Source organism: Dipodomys spectabilis, unplaced genomic scaffold (assembly GCF_019054845.1).
Source record: "Dipodomys spectabilis isolate Male_0828 unplaced genomic scaffold, ASM1905484v1 ptg000385l, whole genome shotgun sequence".
Lineage (NCBI taxonomy): Eukaryota > Metazoa > Chordata > Mammalia > Rodentia > Heteromyidae > Dipodomys > Dipodomys spectabilis.
Window position 1 is genome coordinate 224,031 of NW_024871062.1, and position 22,074 is coordinate 246,104.

Here is a 22,074-nt window from a genome sequence, read left to right on the forward strand (position 1 = left end):
CTTCCCACATCAAAAATCAAGGAGAACAGTTTGCGTTATGCTTTAGTATTCAAAAGGATTTAGTATTCTAAGCTTGCGGTTTTCAGGTAGTTTTATTGGAGATAAGAGTCTCACTGATTTTCCTGCCCGTGCTGGCTTTGAACCGTGATCCTCAGATCTCAGCCTCCTGAGTAGCTAGGATGACAGGCGTGAGCCACCAGTGCCCGCCTAGAACAGGTATCTTGACAGTTACTTTTGGTATGTTTCAGCTTCAAGAATCCAGAGGCTTCAGAAAGAAGATAAAGCGCCTAGAAGAGTCAAATAAGAAGCTGGCTCTTGAGTTAGAACATGAGAGAGGGAAGCTCACAGGCCTTGGACAATCCAATGCAGCTTTACGGGAGCACAACAGCATACTGGAGACGGCGTTAGCCAAGAGGGAGGCTGATCTGGTGCAGCTGAATCTCCAGGTACCCAGACTTCCCAGAACAGAGGGAGAGTTGTTTGCCCCATGCATACTGTGTCTGACTATATCCAGTTACCTCAGGTACCTCAAGAGAACACAACACTCCACTACAGAGAGGATGTGGGCGCTCCAAGGCTCCAGGAATGTATTTAATTCACAAACCAATATCTTTCAGCTGTAGAGTAGACCTGGGCTCTGCATGTAAAACCAGATGTTCTGTCAGTTGTAGAGTCAGTGTGTTGGCTTATTTATTTCATTTTGCATAATGGGTTCCTGAAGGAAAGAGGTGGACTATCCTCTTGTTTTAGCAATGACTTGTGCAGTAGTTGTTACCTGAAGTTCTCACATGGTTCACAACTAGGATTTGAACTCTGCCCAGAGTATTACTAGCAGATACTTTTCTTACCTCCTTTGGTTCCACAGCCACCATGTGGACTGAGAAGAAGCTGCTAAGCTTAGAGAAGTCTGCAGAATGACAATCTAAGGGCCACATTGCATGTCAGCCTTAACATGTCCAGTCACTAGAGACTTGAATAGCTTACACTTTTCCCTAGCTCACTTTTCCCTAGCTCCTACCACTTCCATTCTTACTATATGTTGCCTTGCCTTGTGTTGTAATTTAGGATTTATGTGTGTGTCTATGTTATTAAATGTGACCATGTGAGCAGTCCTTTGAGCTCATCTTATAGCAGATAGACTTCTCTCCCACTGTGACATGTATTGCCCTGCTGGGTTCCTGAGAGTGGACTTTCTGGAGGAGTTTTGGCTGTACGAGGCCATACACTGTATCACGGGCTCTAAGGAGTTTTCTTTCCATATCCTTTTGCAATGCGTTCTAGGTACAGGCAGTTTTGCTGCGCAAAGAAGAGGAGGATCGCCAAATGAAGCAGCTTGTCCAGGCCTTACAAGCCTCATTAGAGAAAGAAAAGATGGAAGTAAACAGCCTCAAAGAGCAGGTGTGTGACCACTTCTAGTCACCTTCAGATTCATAGGCCCTTCTGTCATCCTTCAGTGTCTACAAAGTTACATGCTCTTCACACACAAAAGCAACTCTTTCTCCCAGGACTCTTCTCTAGGGAGGAGAGTTATCATCATAGGGTTGTGAGGACAGAGGCTGCTGAAATTTTTAAAAATGACATTCAGCTGGTTGCTGGTGGCTCGTGCCTGTAATCCTAGCGACTGTGGATTGTAGTTCAAAGCCTGTCAGAGCAGGAAAGTCCATGAGACTCTTATCTCCAATTAGCCACTAGAAAACTGGAAGTGGAGTTGTGGCTCAGTGATAGAATACTACTAGCCTTTAGCAGGAAAGCTCAAGGACAGCACCCAGGCCCTGAGTTCAGGCCCCACAACAGCAAAAAAAAAACAAAAAACAGAAAAACCCACTTATCTATGCAGGCCTAGGAATGTGGATTGATCCATACGTGTATACATGTATTAGTCATTACTAGGAAAACATGTCCTTTGTAATGCCAGGTTCGAAAAGCACACTTAACTGTTTGTACTAAAAACAGACAAACGAACTGGAATGTGACTTAAATGGTAGAGCACTGGAACACAAAGCCTTGAGTTCAATCTCTAGTACTGCAAAATAGGGAAAGGTAGACAAGAATCTGGGTGTGGTGGTATAGGCCTGTTATCCAGTACCAAGGGTGCTGAGGCAGAAGGATCCTGAATTTGAGGCTAACCTGGGCTACATTTCAAAGCACAGTCTCAAAAAAGTGTTTTCAGTATAAAGAGCCACAGTATGTAGTTACTGATCAATAAGGCAAATCATTTAGCATGTGCATTTTATCTCAGGCCCTGTTCTACAAAGTTTCTTTATTAGAATACGAACTTCCTGCTGAAACACCCCCAGTGCTTGGCACAGAACATGCACTCAGGGCCACTAGCTACGTATGTGCTTGTGGGCATAGAAGTTGCTAGGAGAGGGTTAACTGTAATTGTCTCTGAAGAAATATGGAAAAGAACACCTCACTTTACCTCTAATCTCTAGATTACCTTACAAGTTACAATTACTTTTCCAAATTTTTCAACTTAAAAAATAAAGCTTCTTCTTGTGATCTAGATTTTTGCCACATCTATAAAAACATCTGTATGATAATAGATAGAATAGGGAATATTCTTTTTTTTTTTTGGTCATGGGCCTGAACTCTGGGCCTGGACATTATCCTTCAGCTCTTAAGCTCAAGGCTAGCGCTCCACCACTTGAGCCACAGTGCCACTTCCAACTTTTTCTGAGTATGTGGTCCTGAGGAATCGAACTCAGGACCGTATGCATACACAGGAAGCACTCTACCACTGAGCCACCTTCCCAGCCCAGGAAATATTCTTTATTTCTTGGATGGTGTGTATGTGTGAAAGAGAGAGAGAGACAGAGACAGAGAGAGTGTATGTGTGTGTTCATGTTCATGTTTCTGAGGCTTGACCTTAGTGCCTGGGTGCTATCACTGAGCTTCTTTTGCTTAAGGCCTAGGACTCTTACCACTTGAGCCATAGCTGTATTTCTGGCTTTTTTTTTTTTTTTGGTATTGGAATTAGAGAACTTAACAGACTTTGCTGCCTGAGCTGGCTTTGAAACACAAATCCTCAGATCTCAGCCTCCTGAGTAGCTAGGGTTACAGGTATGACCCACTAGTGCCTGGCAAAATTGTGTGTGTGTGTGTGGTTTGTTTTTTTTTTGCCAGTCTTGGGGCTTGGATTCGTGTGTGTGTGTGTGTGTGTTCTGGTCGTGGGGCCTGAACTCTGGGCCTGGGCGCTGTACCTCAGCTCTTCAACTCAAGGCTAGCACTCTACCACTTGAGCCACAGCGCCACTTCCAGCTTTTTTTTTTCCTGCTTATGTGATGCTGAGGAATCGAACCCAGGGCCTCATGCATTCAAGGCAAGCGCTCTACCACTGAGCCAACTTCCCAGCTTGGGGCTTCGATTCTGAGCCAAGGTGCTGTCCCTAGGTTCCTTTTGCTAAAGGCTAGCACTCTACCACTTGAGCCACAGCACCACTTTCAGCTTTTTTGGTGATTAACTGGAGATAAGACTCATGGGCTGGGCACCAGTAGCTCACTCCTGTAATCCTCGCTACTCAGGAGGCTGAGATCTGAGGATCACGGTTCAAAGCCAACCCAGGCAGGACAGTCCATGAGACTCTTATTTCAAATAAAAACCACTAGGGGGCTGGGAAGGTGGCTCAGTGGTAGAGCGCATGCTTTGCATGCCAGAGGCCCTGGGTTCGATTCCTCAGCACCATATAAGCAAAAAGAAAAAAGCCGGAAGTGGCCCTGTGGCTCAAGTGGTAGAGTGCTAGCCTTGAGCTGAAGAGCTGAGGGACAGCGCCCAGGCCCAGAGTTCAGGCCCCATGACCAGACCCAAAAAAAAAAGAAAGAAAGAAAAACCCACTAGAAAACCAGAAGTAGCACTGTGGCTCAAGTAGTTGAGCGCTTGCCTTGAGCTGAAGAGCTCAGGGACAGTACCCAGGGCCAAAGTTCAAGCCCCACGACCAAAAAAAATTTTTAAAAAGACTCATGGGAAGGCGGCTCAGTGGTAGAGTGCTTGCCTTGCATGCATGAGGCCCTAGGTTTGATTCCTCAGTACCACATAAGCAGAAAAAGACAGAAGTGGTGCTATTGACCAAGTGGTAGAGCGCTAGCCTTGAGCTGAAGAGCTGAGGGACAGCACCCAGGCCCAGAGTTCAAGCCTCATTACCGGCCAAAAAAAAACAAAAAAACATGGACTTTGAGTAGGGATGGTTTCGAACCGTGATTCTCAAATCTCCGGCTCTGAGAAGTTAAGATTACAGGAAGAGCCACTGGCACTCAGCAAAATTAATACTCTTTAATAAGACTATTTTGGGGGCTGGGAAGGTGGCTCAGTGGTAGAGCGCTTGCCTTGCATGCCTGAGGCCCTGGGTTCGATTCCTCAGTACCACATAAGCAAAAAAAAAAAAAGCTAGAAGTGGCACTGTGGCTCAAGTGGTAGAGCGCTAACTTTGAGCTGAAGAGCTGAGGGATAGGGGCTGGGAAGATGGCTCAGTGGTAGAGTGCTTGCCTTGCATGCCTGAGGCCCTGGGTTCAATTCCTCAGCACCACATAAGCAAAATGAAAAAAAGCCAGAAGTGGCGCTGTGGCTCAAGTGGTAGAGTGCTAGCCTTGAGCTGAAGAGCTGAGGGACAGCGCAGCGCCCAGGCCCAGAGTTCAAGGCCCCACAACTGGACCAAAAAAAAAAAGAGCTGAGGGATAGCTCACAGGCCCAGCATTCAGGCCCCACGACCAACCCCCCCCCCCCCCCCCAAAAAAAATATTTTGGTATGAACAATGATTGACTTGTTCATGGCCTACAACAACTAGATCTTGCTTGGAGACTTCTTGCTGATAACAGTTCTGTGCTGATACAGGTAACCTTCCTGCCCAGCCCCTCAGTCTGTGGTTTGCTCTGAGCTTAGTTATCACTTAAATTTTAATCTTTTCTTTTTTTTTTTTTTTGGTCAGTTGTGGGCTTGAACTCTGGGCCTGGGGGCTGTCCCTCAGCTCTTCAGCTCAAGGAGAGCGCTCTACCGCTTGAGCCACAGTGCCACTTCTGACTTTTTCTGCTTATGTGGTACTGAGGAATCGAACCCAGGGCCTCATGCTGCAAGGCAAGCACGCTACCACTGAGCCACCTTCCCAAGCCCTTGAATTTTATTCTTGTCTTACAAAAAGGTGTAAGTAGGAAATTTATAACTAAAATGGAGACTTTGATTTCTTTTTTCTGAGAATAGTTGTGAGTGATGCTTAATTTGTTTTCTCTCAGTGTATTTAAGCTTCTTATCTGAAATAATGATGAAGATTAAATGAAGTGCTGATCACTTTCAATCTCTAATGAACCCACTAAACTGTTAATAAGAGTTTAAAGGTTTTTTTTTTTTAATTTCCCTTTTTTTTTTGTTTTTGTTTTTTGTTATTTTTGGGTGGGTCTCAGGGCTTGAAGTCAGGGCCTGGGCACTGTCACTGAGCCTCTTTGTGCTCAATGCTAGTGTCTTCCACTTGAGCCACAGTGCTACTTCCAGCTATTTCTGAGTAGTTTATTGGAGCACTGGGTACTGGGTATCATAGCAAGCATCTTGATCTTTATTGGAAACTTGAAAAGAAGAAAAAAATAGAAGAGCAGATAGGACCTTCATGGGTTTGGAAAGCCCTTCACTCTGGTCCTTGGTGTGTTCACATTAGCTTTTTCCCTTCCTCCTAGGTGGCTGCTGCCAGGATGGAAGCTGGACACAACCGCCGCCACTTTAAGGCAGCCACGTTGGAACTGAGTGAGGTGAAGAAGGAGCTGCAGGCCAAGGAGCATCTGGTACAGACGCTTCAGGCTGAGGCTGATGAGCTCCAGTGAGTACCTGGGGAATATCTTCAGAGCTGATCACAGTGACCTCAGTGGTAGAATGCCATACAGCATTTCTTGGTACAAGAAGAGCTATTTGGATCCTCCTTCTATCTTTAATTCTCATTTAACAGGATGGAGGGTTATCATTTACTAAGTTACTAAGTACTTTTGAGGCAAATTAAAGAATTATCCAATTCTACTTCTGGAAGCCTAAGATTATCCCTTGCCCTAACCCTCTCCTTTTCTTGTTCATCCTTTCTGGAACAGAAAGGGCCACTATATGAGCCCTCATCCCAGGCTGTATTCTGGTTCATTGTAGCTCCGCATTAGTGTAGCATTGAGTCAGACCACATGGAGGTTGGCAAGTCTGGGACTGAACATAACAGCAGTCTTATGCTTCTCACTGTATGCACCACCTCCGTCTGAATTGTGCAGGGAAAGCAAATCTCCCGTAAGAGTTCATAGGCGTGGCTGAGGTGGATTATTGTCCACAGCCTGTGGTGAATAATCTGTCTTCCCAGGACAGTCACATTCCACACATTGAGTCTTAAGAGTAGGGAGAGCACATTGGGAGGATGCTGTCATTTTATTTTTTACATGCAGGATTCGGGAAGGGAAACATTTACAAGAAATAACACAGTTCCAGACAGAACTGGCAGAGACCCGGACCCGGCTCCAGCTCCTACAGCAGCAGCTGGACATACAACTGAGTCAGCAACCTGTGGGAAGCCAAGAGGTGATAGCTAAGCTGCCAATTCAAGCTGTCAGCTCAGAAAGAAACTTACTATAAAAAGATTAGCATAAATAATGTGGTCATTTTCCAGTGTGTCACTTTAAGCTGGACTATAATCCTAGTTACTTAGGAGTCTGGCATCGAAGAATCGTAGCTTGAAGCCAGCCCAGACAAAAAAGTCATGAAACTCTTGTTTCTGATTAGCAAAATAAAGCAAGGCTGGAGGCATGGCTCAAGTGGTACAGCACTAGCCAAGAGCTACCAGACTGAGCTAGCATAAAGCTTGAGCTAGTTCAAGCCCTGGTACAAGCAAAAAAAAATAAATAAAATGTCACTTTAAAATTGTCTTGGTCACTGGTACCCCTGGTTCATACCAATAAATCCTAGCTATTCAGGAAGCTGAGATCTGAGAGTCATAGTTCAAAGCCATCCTGGGCAGGAAAGTTGGTGAGACTCTTACCTCCAATTAACTGCCAAAAACCCAGAATTGGAGCTGTGGCTCAAGTGGTAAAGCACTAGCCTTGAGCAAAAAAGCTCAAGGACAGCATCAAGCTTGAGGACTGGTACTCTCCACCCTTCCCGCCCCCCCCCCCCCCCCCGCCCCCCAAAAAAAAAATGTCTTGGTCATGAATCCCCTTTTTCCCTTTAGATGGAAAATCTCAAATGGGAGTTGGATCAGAAAGATAGAGAAATTCAGTCTTTGAAGCAGCAGCTGGACATGACAGAGCAGCAGGGCAAGAAGGAACTGGAGGGAACACAACAGTCCTTGCAGGTGCGGTCCCTGTCCCTGGGCAGAGGTGGTACCATTCCTGTCCCCAGGATCTGGGTGGAGGTAGTGATAAGTCCTGTCCCTGGGATCTCAGCAACATTCCACAAGTTAGTGATCAGACACAAGTTCCTGGTTCCTGTGCTGAGTATCTTATAGCTGGGCTGTGTGTGACTTGCATTACAAGAGTTCTTATCAAATTGGATGCCCTGTTTCTGAAGACATTGTTCCCATTTTAGAAGGAGTCTACCTCTGCACGGTCACACAGCCAGATAGATTCCGGTGGACCTGAATCTGATGTTCAAATCCATCCCTGTGCTAACTTGTGTCAAGTGTGTCAGGAAAATGATATTTTTAAACAATATATATGGGGGTGGGGGAGACAGAATTTTGATCAACTTTCATGGAGAATTAGTGTGCACTCATTACTACTCATGGGAAGGATCAGAAACACAGCTTGCTAAGATTCTTCACTTGTAAACAAATGACTTGAGCCAGTTAAACTAGACCTGGTTTGTATTGTTTCATAGGAACGCTTATTCTTGTAGCTGACATAGGAATTTAAACAGATCCTTAGATTTGATTGTGCAGTATGATCATGTACATAATGCTGTTTCCTATGCAAAGGCAAGGAACTTGAGTAAAAATGATGAGGGTATGATTCCTACTGGACTCTTTACAAAGTATATGAACGGGTGAGGAAATTGTCCTAAATGAAAATGGCTCAGTAGCTGTCCTATGAAAATCAGTCTTAGAACCAACATACAAACTTAAGATCTTAGAATTGTGCTTAAGATCTTTTAAGCTTCTACATCTGAATTTACTTTCCTTAGAATATCAAATCTGAGTTGGAGATGGCTCAAGAAGATCTGTTGATGACTCAGAAGGATAAATTTGTGCTTCAAGCCAAAGTATCTGAACTGAAGAACAGTATGAAGACTCTACTTCAGCAGAACCAGCAGCTCAAGTTGGATCTCCATCGAAGCACAGCCAAGGTGGTATTCAGCCAGGCCCCTTCTAGTTAAGCTGATGCCTCCCATGAGTGGATTTGTTTAGGCAAGAGGCTGGTAGGGTGTCTAATCATTCACACATAAAGTAGATACCGTCAACTCTGAATAACTACTGTATGAAAGTAAATAACTATAGAGGATTCTGCTTTGACAGTAGACCAAATCATTTTATTTGGTGCCTATTCTAATAGAATGGTTTACTCTTTTTTCATGAATCCAAATACCATTTTGCTGTAATATACTTTTTTGTATTATACTTTGTTGTTGTTGTTGGTTGTGGGGCCTAAACTTCGGGCCTGGGCACTGTCCCTCAGCTCTTCAGCTCAAGGTTAGCACTCTACCACTTGAGCCACAGCGCCACTCCTGTTTTTTTCTGCTTATGTGGTGCTGAGAAATCAAACCCAGGGCCTCATGCATGTGAGGCAAGCACTCTACCACTGAGCCACCTTCCCAGCCCTTGTATTATAATTTTAAATGAAAGAATAGGTTGACAGCTGTAGTGTAGGCTTTGGTGGGACCCCAAACTTTATGCCTGAGTGTTGAGATACCAGCAGATTTTTTTTTTTTTTTTTTTTTTTTTTTTTGCCCGTCATGGGGCCTGAACTCTGGGTCTGGGCGCTGTCCCTCAGCTCTTCAGCTCAAGGCTAGCGCTCTACCACTGGAGCCACAGCGCCACTTCTGGCTTTTTCTGTTTATGTGGTGCTGAGGAAACGAACCCAGGGCCTCATGCTTGCAAGGCATGCACTCTACCGCTGAGCTACCTTCCCAGCCCCTCCAGCAGATTTTTTTGTACACAGTCTACAATAAATAGATGCGCGCTCTTTCAGATTCTCAGGGTTATCTAGTGTAATTTGCTATTGGTGGAAAAGCTTTTAGGTTCTAGAAAGCTCAATAAGTTGTATAACCTACTTGATTTCTTAGGGAAACTCAGAGGTAAGGCTGTGGGTCTCCCATAGGAGAGCTCTAGTTTGGGGTCTAGCTGTGTTCTCCCAAAGGGCCATACATAAATTGTACTTGCTGTTACACATTGGGAACAAAGCTGTTGAACAGGCTAATTTGTCTGGTGATAACCAGGCTGTATTGATAGAAAAAGCCTCTTAGGGGGCCTTGTTTGTGGGGAAGCTTACAATATAATGATTTTGTAAACAGAGGAAGGAGCCAAAAGGTGAGGCCAACTCCTCCAGCCCTGCAACACCCATCAAGATCCCTGACTGCCCTGTGCCTGCCTCTCTGTTGGAGGAGCTGCTACGACCTCCGCCTGCTGTGAGCAAGGAGCCTCTCAAGAACCTGAATAGCTGTTTGCAGCAGCTCAAGTATGATCTGTACTCTGTGCATTTTATTTAGCCTTTGAGATGTCATGTAATTTAGTGCCAACAGGACCCAAATAGACTTCTGCTTGTTGGGACTTCTCAAAGGCAGAGCCTCTAAGTCCATGTTGTAATGTGGAAGTGGCTTTATGAACTATTCTGGTAAACCAGATATTTTGTATTTGTCACCCATGGACTGAGTCTCCAAGCTTAGGATACAAGAGGCCAGTGTCATGGGGCATGCAAGATAACGTTTCCATGGGCAGGTGATAGCTCCCACATATGAGTTGGTCAGCATGGACTCTTGGGTGTATTGTCTTTCATCTTTAACATGGTCCTGGCAGAAGTATCTCTCAAGCAGAAGCTGAGCCAGATGGTCTCCTGGGTTCTGCCAAAAATGAAGACAGATGCTTAAAACACTTGTATTCTGAGAGGATGGCTGGTTTTGCTACCTGGTTACATATTTGTTAGTCTCTGAAAGCACCATACATGCCAATGAGCCAGTGCATCAACTCCACAGTTTGTTAGTGGCAGCTATTGATGGTTGGTCTGCCTGGGCCTCATGTAACCAGATCTTCCTTTCCCTTATCTCATGTCCTCAGGCAGGAGATGGACAGTCTACAACGCCAGATGGAGGAACACACCATCACTGTGCACGAGTCTCTGTCCTCATGGGCTCAGGTGGAAGCTGCCTCGGGAGAGCATGCCCACCCCAAGGGAGACACAGAGCCACATGGTCAAAGTAGGGCTTCCAGAGGAGGGCTGAATCAGTGACCATCTTCTTTGTTGCCACCAAATGTGGGCATCTGTGTAAAGGAATGTTCTTTTGTCAATATTATTTATTTGACATTTTTCTAAGATGACATATAAATTTTACTTTTGCCTTTAACAAGGAGTAAAATAACAGAAGGAGAGCCGAGGATGAGTCATTTGAAATCACAACTAGCTTTTCCCATGAAATGACCAAATCTTAAAAAACAGTCTTCAATGAAGTGCTTGATGGGTTATTTGCAGAAGGAGGCCTCTTATGAGTAATGGTAGGTGATGCCATCAGCCAGGTCCTAGTTGGAACTTTGCACAACAGGGTGTGTGGTCAGCAGTGCCTGGGCAGGCTAGGATGATGTTTCTCACCTTCCTGTTTCACTCAGTAAGAGTTTTACTTTGCTGCAGTATCACTTTTACCTTTAGCTTTTCACTCACTTCTTAATAGCCATCCCACCATAAGCTGTGTACATAAATACCGGAAGTCTTTTTAAAAGCCTATGCCTATATTATTTAAGGAAGGATCTAATTGTCTTTATTGACTGCATTTTGAAAATTTGCTGTTGGGAATTGTTATGTGTAGGATTTAGGGATGTCATAAAGTTATGTTTTAGGAAATATTACTTACCTTCTAAAACCAAATATTCTTGCACAGAAAAGGTTTCTTGTTTTTGTTTTTCTTGACAGTCTTCTGTCAATGTCTTTGAAATTTATAGCACTGACCTGTTAATGCCACTAGTCCTGTGTGGTCACTACCCACTTAGCTGTCACCAGGTAAGACTAAGTCAGACCCTTGATTGGGCTCAGTGGCCACCAGGAGACACAGGACACCAGTGTCCCCACAAACTGAACTGACATTTGAGGAGTGCAGGGACCCGAAGGAGAGTGGAAGGGGCTTTAAACTCATCTACAGGTAGTAGGCTGTACCTCCATGCTCCATGAGATGGTTGGTGTTTACTCAAGCCTGTGTATGAGTATTAGCACTCAGGAGAGACCCCTGGCCCTTGGAGGATGCCAGTGTTACCTGAAGTCATAGTGTCTGGAAGAAGGTCGTATTGATCCCCTAAGACACAGGAGGTTTAGAGACAGATGCTTTGTCCAGCACCTACTTCGTGAGATTTTCCTGGGATTTGCTACAGGTGTGTGCTGACAGAGAATTGAAGTCTTTAAGTTCCCCCCTAGTTTGGTAAGAAGATCTAAAATAAAACTTGTTATGAGTTAGAAGGAAAGAAGGAGGTCTAAGTGGCTTGTGCAAGCAGATCTGATATGAAAGTGAATTTCTAAGTGTTATTGATCAGCCTTGTTGGTAGAATACCTGTGGCTTCTTTGTTGAGAAAACAGTATGGAATTTTAAGTTGTTTATGTTCTCTTGTAATATATAGTGTTAGAAGGTTAACTGATTGATGCACTGAAGAGATTGAAAGATGTTTGGTGTTTCGAAAATATCCCCTAGCAAGTATCAGAACTTTTAAAATATGTATAGAATTTGTACAGGGCTAATCTTGAAATAATACTTGAAAACTTCATTTTAAATATACCCTATCTTAAATTGGAAATTGTTTTTTGTGCCCATACTGGGGCTTGAACTCAGGGCCTGGGCACTGTCATTTAGCTTTTTGCTCAAAGCTGGTGCTAAATTCCTGGAGATGGTTTTAACTACATTGTTCTTGTCCTAATAGGAAAGAAAGATGGTAGTTTACATTCTTATTTATTTTGGTTGTATTATCTTGTTTTAAGAAATAATGCCTGGGCTTGTTCTGTGGCAGGATTTTTCTCCCTCCTGCTCAGGACTTTGGGTGGGGCTTACTATTTTTCTTTTGTCTTAGGAGAAACTCATTCTTGCTTAATTTACCAAGTAAAAGTCCTTCTCCTGTCCTCATCCCTTTCTTCTTTTGTCCTTATCGCTTTTCTTTTGCTCTGTTGTACTGAGTATGGGTATGTGTACCCTCAGAAACGGCAACTCCTCTAGGCCTTGCCATCATTCTGTGTGAGTCTCATTGCCAGGGCCACATTGGTCCCATGAAGGGACAGCTCCAGCCTCTGTCCATCTTTGTGCATCGATTTTTATGCACACCTACAGTTCTGGATCAGAGGTCTCCTACACTCAGTTGGTATAGGGAAAGGCCAATAGTCCCTGTATTCCTATGTCCATGAATATTTTCTTAAACAAAAATAAGGTGTCATATAAAGATTCTGGAAGTGAAAGGGACCAGTCTATTTGAAACAAAAATGCCCTAGAGTCTTTCTACCAAAGACTCTAGTAACATTAGTAACACCGGGGTGTGAGGCAAAATGAGCCTTAATCTAATACACCTACTACAGAGTTAAAAAAAATATATATCATTTTGTAGTGGTTTCAGGGTCTGATACGATCCTTGGGTTGATGCTTTAGGAGGGTCTGAAAATTTCAGTGGTTTTGTTTCTCATTTCTATTTAAAAAAAAAAAAAGCAAAAACAACAACCTTCTTCAAAGAGTCCTCAGGTTGGGGGTTTCCTAGGAAAGGTGTCACCATGTGTCACAGATTGTAACTTTAAAAAGCATGTTGGTTTTTTTTATGGATATAAGTGTGCTTGGGAATTCCTTAAATTTTGTGCAATAAACTATTTTTGGTAAAGGTTTTCATATTTCATTGGAGAAGTTTCATTTTAATTTTTTATCTCACGTTAAACCCTATGTTAAAGTGAGTTTAGAAAGAGAATTCTGTTCTGTCACGGTTTGTTGCTTTAGACCAAGCAGGAGACGCACGACGTTGTCTCTCCTTTGTAGGCTGTGTGGCAAGCAGCACGGGAAGAGAAGTGTGCGGGACAGGGGCTCTGATAGGCTAATACTGATCACATGATTCTTACATCTTAGTCCTGTCACTCCTTATTTCTTTTTTCATTTGTCCTTTATTCCTAATCAATAAGGGTTAGCCAAGTATAGTTTTCAGCTAAATATTACTATTAATAAACCTGTGGTTTGAAAAAAATGCAAAAAGCAGCCAGTCTCAGGATTTGAGTGGGTTGGCGTTTTCTTCCTACACCTCCATTTTATTAGCTCATGTAATGGTTATGCGACTACACTCTAAAGTACTGGAAAGCAGGTTCTGGGCAGCGGTCAGGGTGGGCTGCTAATACCGCTGTCATCCTGTTTCAGCCAGTAACAGTAGCCAGCATGGCCCCGGGCCCGTCCTAGACGGGGGGACCTGCAGCAGCCCGGGAGGCTTGCGGGCCCGCTGGCCTTCTCTTCTCACTGGGCAGTGACTCTGTCGAGAGCCGCGGAAAGTGGACTCGGGTCTCACCGGCTCCGCGCCCACAGCCCCCGGGCCACCGGGGCTCCCACCGGGCCGCTGGGGCGGGCGGACGTTCCCGCGTCCCGCCCGGCCGGGGCCCGCACGCAGGGCTCCCCCACCCCACGGCGGGACGAGACCCGCCCGACCCCGCCCGGCCTCGCGGCCGGACGCCGCCGCCGGCTCCGCCCCCCGGGGCGCAGGCGACGCGCTTGCGTCAGAGCCGCGCCAGCTGCCCGCGCCGCTGCCTGAGGCGCTCGCGCGGACCGGACCCTCCTCGCCGCCGCGGGCCCCGCCCCGCCCCGCCCCGCCCCGCCCCCGTGAGCGGGAGACGCCGGGCGCGCGCGCCGCTCCGCCTCCCCCGAGCTGGGCCCCCGCCTAGGCAGCGGCGCGGGCAGCCGGGCGGGGCCTGAGGCGGCGGGGCGCCGGAAGCCACGCGGGCAGCCGCGGCCGGGCCGCTGTCGGACACGGGAGGCGGCGATGCCGTGGCCGCGGCTGGCGGCGGCCGAATGGGCGGCGCTGGCCTGGGAGCTGCTGGGCGCCTCGGTGCTGCTCCTCGCCGTGCGCTGGCTGGTGCGGCGGCTGGAGAAGCGGCCGCGGGGCCCTGGCGGGAGCCGGACGCCCGCCCCGCCTCCCCGCGCGGCGCCGGAGCCCCGCTCAGGTGAGGCGCGGCGGCGGCCGGTGGCCCGGAGGGAGGCGGGCCGGAAGGGAGCGGAGGAGGCCGCGCTCTCGGCGCGTCTGAGCGCGGAGCCCGGTGCGTTACCGGGCTGGACGGAGCGCGAGGGCGGCCCGGGGTCGGGGCCCGCGGGGAGCGGGAGGGCGGGCCCGGCGACTGCGTCGGGCCGACGGCGGGGTGGCTGGCGTCAAGCTGAAGTAACAGACCCGGAAGCGGGCTGTGCGGTGCGGGTCCGCGCGTCGCCGAGCGGCCCGCCCGGGCCTGACGGAGCGGGAGCCCCGCCGCTCTGGTGCGGCCGGAGCGTCGGAAAGACGGGCCTTGCGACCCGTGGGGTTGGTGTCGCGCCTCGGGCTGGGCTGCCAGGGAACACCCGGGAGTCAGTCCTGGCCACTCCGGAGGCGGAGATCTGAGGATCACGGTTTGAAGCCTGAAAACCCGAAAACCCTAAGAGGCGCTGTGGCCCAGGTGGTAGAGTGCTGGCCTGGAGCAAAAACGTTAATGGGTGGTGCCCAGTCCCTGAGTTCAAACCCCGCGCGTGACCCACAAAAGGAAAACAACAGCAACAACAAACAGAAAGTCAGGAGCATTCAACACATAGACGATAGGAAAGTTCTAAGACTAGAAGCTCACTAGGAGGTTGGCAGGCTTGGGGTTATTTGGGGAACTTGCTGATTTGGACCCAGTGTCATCTGAAGCTTGTGTTAGCTCTTCAGCCTTCCTGTACTGCAGTTGTTGCTTACCACGCTGTGTTCTTCAGGGGACCATGTTTTATTCACCCTCTTGCTAGAAGACTGATACATTCCAGGAAGATGACATTAGTAGAAAGCAAAACTGCTAACCCTCACCTTCGAAACTCAGGACTAAACAGGTTCTTAAGAGTACTTAAGGCCTCACATACCACTGGAATTATATGCAACTTATTTATTTAGTGGTGCTGGGTATTGAACCCAAGGTCTTGCATGTGGTAAGCAATCACTCTACCTCTGAGCTACATTCTCAGCCTTCCTCAAGGATAATTTATTGCTCAAGTGTTTGTTTTACAACTGAAGAAATAGATGCTGGAAGGTCAGGCTCTTGGTATCAAACAGGCCTGAGGCAAAGGCCAGATGGAATGTAGATCTGTGGACAGTGAGTCCAGCACCCTCCATCACGTTGGACTTTGCCTTCTCTTGTTCCCTTAAGAAGATGTTAGGGTAAGTAAAATGCTTATTTATGCATTTACACCATTAACGCTACCAAAAAACTTAATGCAAGACACTAAGAATGGAAGCACTGAATCAGAAGAATGAGTGTGGCACTGCAGTAGGCTATAGCACTAAGACACTACAGTTTGCAGCATCTTTTTTCCATTTAAGAGTTTCTTTCCCATTTCTGGTAGTTCGATTGTAAGCATTTTAGGTATGTACAAGATTACAAAGAAACATACAAACCAACTGAACTGGTGAAAAAGCTGGCATTATCAGAAGATAGGGCAATAATTAAGATACCACTACACTAAGGTAAAAAAAAATACTATTCTTTAAAAAAGTAGTCAGAGATGTTGAGAAACCAAATCTTTCCTGCATTATGGGTAGAAATGTTAAATAGTGGAAGTGGCACTGTGCCTCAGGTGGTAGAGCTGAAGAGCTCAGGGACAGTGCCCAGGCTGAGTTCAAGCTCTATAATCAACAAAAAAAAGAAAAGGAAGGTTAAATAGTGAAATCACCCTGTCTGGCAGCATCTCAAGGAAGTTAGGTCTGCCATACATTCCTGAGATTTGTTCTAGAGAAATGTAACTGCTTCACACAAAACTCATATATGAATGTTAAGAACAATCTTACTTGTAATTGCCCCAAACTGGAAATAGCCCAGATGCCCCTCACGTAATGACTGGTTAAACAGACTGGCGTATGTATACTCTGAGGTGGTCCTTAGCAGGGTCCACTCAACAACCTGGATGGCATTCGGGGGCTTTGTGCTAAGTGAGAAAAGTCAGTGGCAAAAGGTCTGAAACTTTATTGTGATAGAAACAAATTAATAATAACCAGTGTTGGGGACAGTGGCAGAGGTTGGATGTCACTGTAAGGAGCAGCAGGAGGGAGATTTTTGGTGATGGGACATTTTTTTAAAATTTTTTTGTCAGTTGAACTCCGGGCCTGGGCGCTGTTCCTCAGCTCTTCAGCTGAGGGACCACTTGAGCCACAGCATCAGTTTTCTGAGTGGTTTATTTGAGATAAGAGTCTCACGGCCTTTCCTGCCCCAGCTGGCTTTGAACTGCGATCCTCACGTGAGCCACCGGCGCCCGGCCCGGCGTGATGAAACATTTCTGTGTGCTCATGGTGAATACCCAAGTCTGTACATGTGATAAACTGTCAAGAAATCTTACACAAAAAGAATGCCTGTAGAGATTGGCTAGATCCACAGTTTGTTCACTGTATTATGTGAGGTTGCTTTCCTGCTTTTGATAATGTACCATAGTTATGTGCACCTTACAAGGGAAACTGGGTGATGAGCCCATGGGAACACTGCTCCAGTTTTGCAACCTCTTTTGATTCTACAATCATTTTAATATAAAAAAATTTAAAGAAATTGTGTATACCATTGATTGAGATTCCCTACTTGTTAGTATGTTACATAATTATACTGCACCTGTGAGAAGGAGGAGTGAATGATACCGTACTGTTGTCGATACTACAGACTTAGCACAGTTCACATCTCTGCCTGCTTGTCTGTCACATAGTCTATGCAGGTCAGTCAATCTACACAAGACTAGTGATGTTTTACCAACTCTTAGATTTCAGTGCTGCATCAGTGAGCTTATTATAGGCTCAGGGGCCAGTGAACTGTGGTCCCCACTTGTGAGTAAAAGCTCCTTAGAGCACAGTGCTGCATTCTTATGTGTAATTAATAGCTGTTCTTGAGTGCTGGAGTGGCGTCCTGGCTCACAAAATTTCAAGTGCTACTCTGGCCCTTCCAGGAGAGGTTTCCTGACCCCTGATCTCATCACATGTCCCTTTCTGTGTCAGAAGCAAGAATGTATTTAATCATTTGCTTCATTGTAGAATAAATATAAAATAACTTCAGAATACCTGCCCATTTTATTGTGGGAAACATAGCCATTAGTTTTTGTAATTGTGTACAATGCTTTTCTAGAGACACCCTGGTTTTCAGAGTCACTTGAGTCAGTTTCCACCACTCTTGTTATCCATTGCAATAGTTAGGCTCATTTGTTTTGGTTTGTGTTGCATTTGGGGATCTCCACCATCTTTGTTGACTTGCCTCTTGAGTATCAGAATAGATATCTAAATGCTTACAATCAGAAATGTTACTCTTCTTCCTTACCCTCTTTTCCTGGTTCCTTCCTAGTCTAATTTGTAACCAAGCCTATGAGTTTCTATCTTAGCTTTGTTTCTGTGTATACACACGAACACAAAAAGAGACTCCACTACTAATACACTGTTAGTAATAGTATACATTTTTGGTACTTATTTTTTGTTTGTCTTGTTTTTTGTCAGTCATGGGGCTTGAACTCAGGGCCTGGGTACTGTCCCTGACCTTTTTTGTTCAAGGTTAGCACTCTTATACTTTGAGCCACAGTGCCACTTCTGGTTTTCTGAGCAGTTTATTGGAGAAAAGAGTCTCATAGTCTTTACTGCCCAGGCTGGCTTTGCACTGAGATAATGAGATTTCAGCTTCTTGGGTAGCTAGGATTACAGGTATGATCCCTTGTTTTGTTTTCTTTAATGTTATGTATTGCCCAACAGGAATTTCCTCTGTAGCCCATATGGCTTCAAACTCTGGACCCTCCTGCCTCAATCTCTCAAGTACTGAGATGATAGGCATATAACATCATGCCTGACCTTACGTTTTTTTGTTTTTATTCTGACTTTCTAGCATGCTATTATTCACTCTGAAATATTAAGGCTTTGTTCTTTTACAGCTTAATAATTATAACTGACATTTGTGCACAATCAGTGTCAGAACTGATAGTACAGACTCTACGTGCATCATATCTAATTTTCATTGTAAACTAAATGTAGAGCTGTTAGGTCTGTTTTATAGGGAGGGAACCTAAGGCTTAGAGCTTAAAAAATTGGTAGAGGTCATAGTGATGTAACATAAGGTTATATAGTTCTATTTAGGTTTGCTTGATTGCTGGGACAAAACCTAAAACTACTAGGACAAGCTTGAAAGGTGACTTCAGAATAAGGACCCCGTGTGAAAGGTGGGGTCCTGTGGGGAACCATCTTCTACCACTGAAGTACACTCCCAGCCCAGCAAGTTGATTGTCGCTCTCTTGACTTTAGGTGACGTGACAATGGATGTCGTGTTAGCTAAGTTGAAACTCCTGGATCCAGATGACCTTAGAGAAGAAATTGTCAAAGCTGGCTTGAATTGTGGACCCATTACATCAACCACAAGGTTCATTTTTGAGAAGAAATTGGCTCGGGCTTTACTAGAACAAGGTGGAACCTTGCCTCTGTGTCTTCCCAACCCCAGTGAAGCAGCGCCTCCAGCATCCAGGCAGAGTGGACCACAGGTCCCCACTTGTGCCAGAGCAGAACAGACCAGGTTTTCCGAAGACAGAGATTTTGGTTACAGTGTGGGCTTGAACCCTCCAGAGGAAGAAGTTATGCCATCTAAGCCCTGTTTGTTGCCCTTCAGCCCCTCAGTGGAAATTGACGCCCACAAGACTGGAGTGACAGCATCTAAGGAGCGAGCCCTATACTATGGAGTGTGCCCGGGGAACGAGGATGGTCCTATGAGAAGTGGTAATGTGCTCACTCCCTAAGCTTAACTGTTCGTGACATTGGTTACCTTCCTAAATGTTTTATAAATCTAAGGAAGAAGTTTTAATATTTGTTAAGGAAACTGGATACTTAAAATGCATGACTTAAAAATACTGATTATTTACTATTTGGAGGCTGTGTGTGTGTGTGTGTGTGTGTGTGTGTGTGTGTGTGTGTGTGTGTGTGCGTGCGTGCGTGTGTGCGCGCGCGCTCACGTGCACATGGGCACCGGTCCTGAGGCTTGAACGCAGGGCCTACACTCTGTTCCTGAGTTTTTTTGCTTACGGCTAGTGCTCTACCACTCGAACCAGCTTGACTTCTGGCTTTTTTGGTGACTAATTGGAGATGAGTTTCACAGATTTTCCTGCCTAGGCTGGCTTTGATCTGCAGTCCTCAGATCCTTAGTGCCTGGCTTGTTAGCAACTTTGATTAATCATCTTCTACCTTGTTAAATTTTAAAAATTAAAAAACTTTAACCTGAATGTCTTAGATTAATGATTACAGATGACCAGTGAGTGTAAAAATAAAGTTATCAGCACCAAAGAATGATGATTTTACACAAAACTTAGCATTGGAAACCATAATGGAAACTTGATGTCGATTGGAATATCAGCCAGGTGCCAATAGCTCACACCTGTAATCATAGCTACTTGGAAGGCTGAGATCTGGTTCAAAGCCAACTGCAGCAGGAAAGTCTGTGATGCTCTTCAACTAACCACAAAAAGCCAAAAGTAGAGCTGTGGCTCAAGTGGTAGAATACTATCCTTGAGTGCAAAAGTTCAGAGACAGCACCCAGGCCCAGATTTCAAGCCCCAGGACTGGAAAAAAAAATAAATTGCATGCTGTTACTATGCTTGTGCTCGTATTTGTGGTAATGCTTGAGAATGGGAGATTGGTTAAAAATACCCTGCACATTGAATGAAGTGGAGTACAGTTGCATGTTTTGATTTTGTTTTTTGCCATGCTAAGGATATAGCCCAGGCACTCGAGTAGTAGACAAGCACCTGCCACCAAGCTGCATCCATCCCTGGTTCAACCATCTGATCTTTTCAGTGAAGAGTCAGTGATGTTGGGAAGTGGCCGTGATGGGGTTTTTAGTCTTTATTGCTATAGAAGTAGCTTGTTGTAGAAAACCCTCAGTTAAGCCAGGTGCTATGGCTCACACCTGTCGTCTCAGGAAATGGAGAGTGAGAAGATAGCCAGTCAAGGCAAGCCTGGGCTGAAGGTTGGCAAGATCCCATCTTAACCAATAAAGCTAGGCGTGGTGGGTGCACCTGCCGTCTCTACTACGTAGGTAGGTATAGGTAGGTAGCCCCAGGTGAATATGTGAGATCCTACCGAAAAGTGACCTTAAAGAAAACAAGGCTGGAGGCATGGCTTAAGTGGCACAATATAGAGCCCTTAGTTCAAACCCTAGTACTCCCCAAGATAAAAAAATCTTTATTGTAGTATAATACAAAAAGTACATATAGCATATATGAAAAAAACTATTACTTGTGAGATGTAACCACTTCCTGCATCACACCTGACCCCTGTTTATAGATTTTATATTTTTAAACATTTTTATTTCTAATTTGTGTGTGTGTGTGTGTGCGTGCGCACGCGCACGCACACACACACGTGCACAGGGCTTGAACTCTGGGACTGGGTGCTGTCCCTCAGCTCTTCAGCTCAAGGCTAGTGCTCTACCACTTGAGCCACAGCGCCACTGCCGACTATCTGGTTATGTGATGCTAAGGAATCGAACCCAGGGCCTTTTGCATGCAAGGCAAGCACTGTACCACTAAGCCACCTTCCCAGCCTCTCTAATCTACTTTAATAAATATGTTTTAACTTAAGTGTACAGACAAATATATGAATGAATACTGTTTTTATTTTTATTTTATTTTTGGTGAGCTCCTAAGGCTTGACTCAGGGCCTGGGCATTGTCCCTGAGCTTTTTTGCTCAAGAAGTACAGATCCAAGAAAGTGTCTAAAGTAGCTGTAAAACCAAAAATGTCACCCCTCTTTTTTTTTTTTGGGTCCGGTCGTGGGGCTTGAACTCTTCAGCTCAAGGCTAGCACTCTAACACTTGCGCCACAGTGCCATTTCTAGCTTCTTTCTTTTTGCTTATGTGGTGCATGCCTCAGGCATGCAAGGCAAGCGCTCTACCACTGAGCCACCTTCCCAGCCCAATGTCAACCCTCTTAAATATATTACAGTCTATGCAAATAGGGAGAGCTGGTGTCTCCTTTCTATTCAAGATCCTGTTACTCATCTCTAGTTTTTCTTTTGTTACTTTTCCTAATTAGAAAGGATCCATGTTTATGAGGACAAAAACGAAGCATTACAAGCTGTCAAAATGATTAAAGGGTCCCGATTTAAAGCTTTTCCAACCAGAGAAGATGCTGAGAAATTTGCTAGAGGAATTAGTGATTATTTCCCATCTCCAAGCAAAGCTGTGCCAACACTGTCTCCTGTGAAGATAGCTCCACTCTTCGGCAGTGTTGGGTTGAAAGGTAAACCATATTGTGGTTCATCGCTATCACTCACTCCAAAAATATCTTGACTCCTCTCTCCCAATGTATGGCAACTCCATTTCTCCTTCTGTGAGAGAAATCTGATGTGGCAGAAGGGAAAAGAGCTGAGGTCCTGGCAGTGAATAGCCCCAGGGAAAAGGAGCTAAGAGCTGGGCTAGGTAGGTTTAGGGATACAATTGTAGGTTCAGAGAAGATTCTGGGAGAGGCTGAGTGGGCCTGAAGCCATTTGGCCTCTGAGTTGGCCTCTGACTTAATATGTCATGAGGACCGTGGAAAAATGGGAAAAGATACTGTTGTCCGTTTCTGTCTGACTCCTGTCACTCTTCCTGCTTCCAGCTAGATTCAGGGTACTACTAAGGCTGAGATCAATATGCATTCCCATCTGAAAAATCTATGAGTTGGCCTCCTCTGGTGGAACCAGAAATCTCACTGCATCTGCTTCTCAACTCAGCCAGGGTCCTGTTGGAGGA

The 22,074-nt window shown here is 45.5% G+C and overlaps 2 protein-coding genes across 6 annotated transcripts in view; both read left to right on the top strand.

Annotated features, from left to right (window-relative positions):
• The window catches only part of Golga3 (golgin A3), a 48,299-nt gene extending 35,298 nt beyond the window's left edge, over positions 1-13,001 (top strand). For all 4 annotated transcript variants that reach the window (XM_042667249.1, XM_042667252.1, XM_042667250.1 and 1 more), the window contains exons 17-24: positions 249-446; positions 1,282-1,398; positions 5,659-5,798; positions 6,397-6,529; positions 7,176-7,298; positions 8,126-8,287; positions 9,452-9,615; positions 10,212-13,001. In XM_042667249.1, coding sequence (XP_042523183.1) covers positions 249-446; positions 1,282-1,398; positions 5,659-5,798; positions 6,397-6,529; positions 7,176-7,298; positions 8,126-8,287; positions 9,452-9,615; positions 10,212-10,383 — 1,209 coding nt within the window. In that variant the 3' untranslated portion in view covers positions 10,384-13,001. The remainder of the gene's footprint in view (positions 1-248; positions 447-1,281; positions 1,399-5,658; positions 5,799-6,396; positions 6,530-7,175; positions 7,299-8,125; positions 8,288-9,451; positions 9,616-10,211) is intronic.
• Positions 13,002-14,065: 1,064 nt separating this feature from the next.
• Positions 14,066-22,074, top strand: part of Ankle2 (ankyrin repeat and LEM domain containing 2) — a 31,388-nt gene continuing 23,379 nt past the window's right edge. The window contains exons 1-3 of one of the 2 annotated variants that reach the window (XM_042667254.1): positions 14,066-14,301; positions 18,603-19,067; positions 21,377-21,583. In XM_042667254.1, the coding sequence (XP_042523188.1) occupies positions 14,121-14,301; positions 18,603-19,067; positions 21,377-21,583 (853 nt within the window). In that variant the 5' untranslated portion in view covers positions 14,066-14,120. The remainder of the gene's footprint in view (positions 14,302-18,602; positions 19,068-21,376; positions 21,584-22,074) is intronic. The other variant, XM_042667253.1, reaches the window with a different exon arrangement.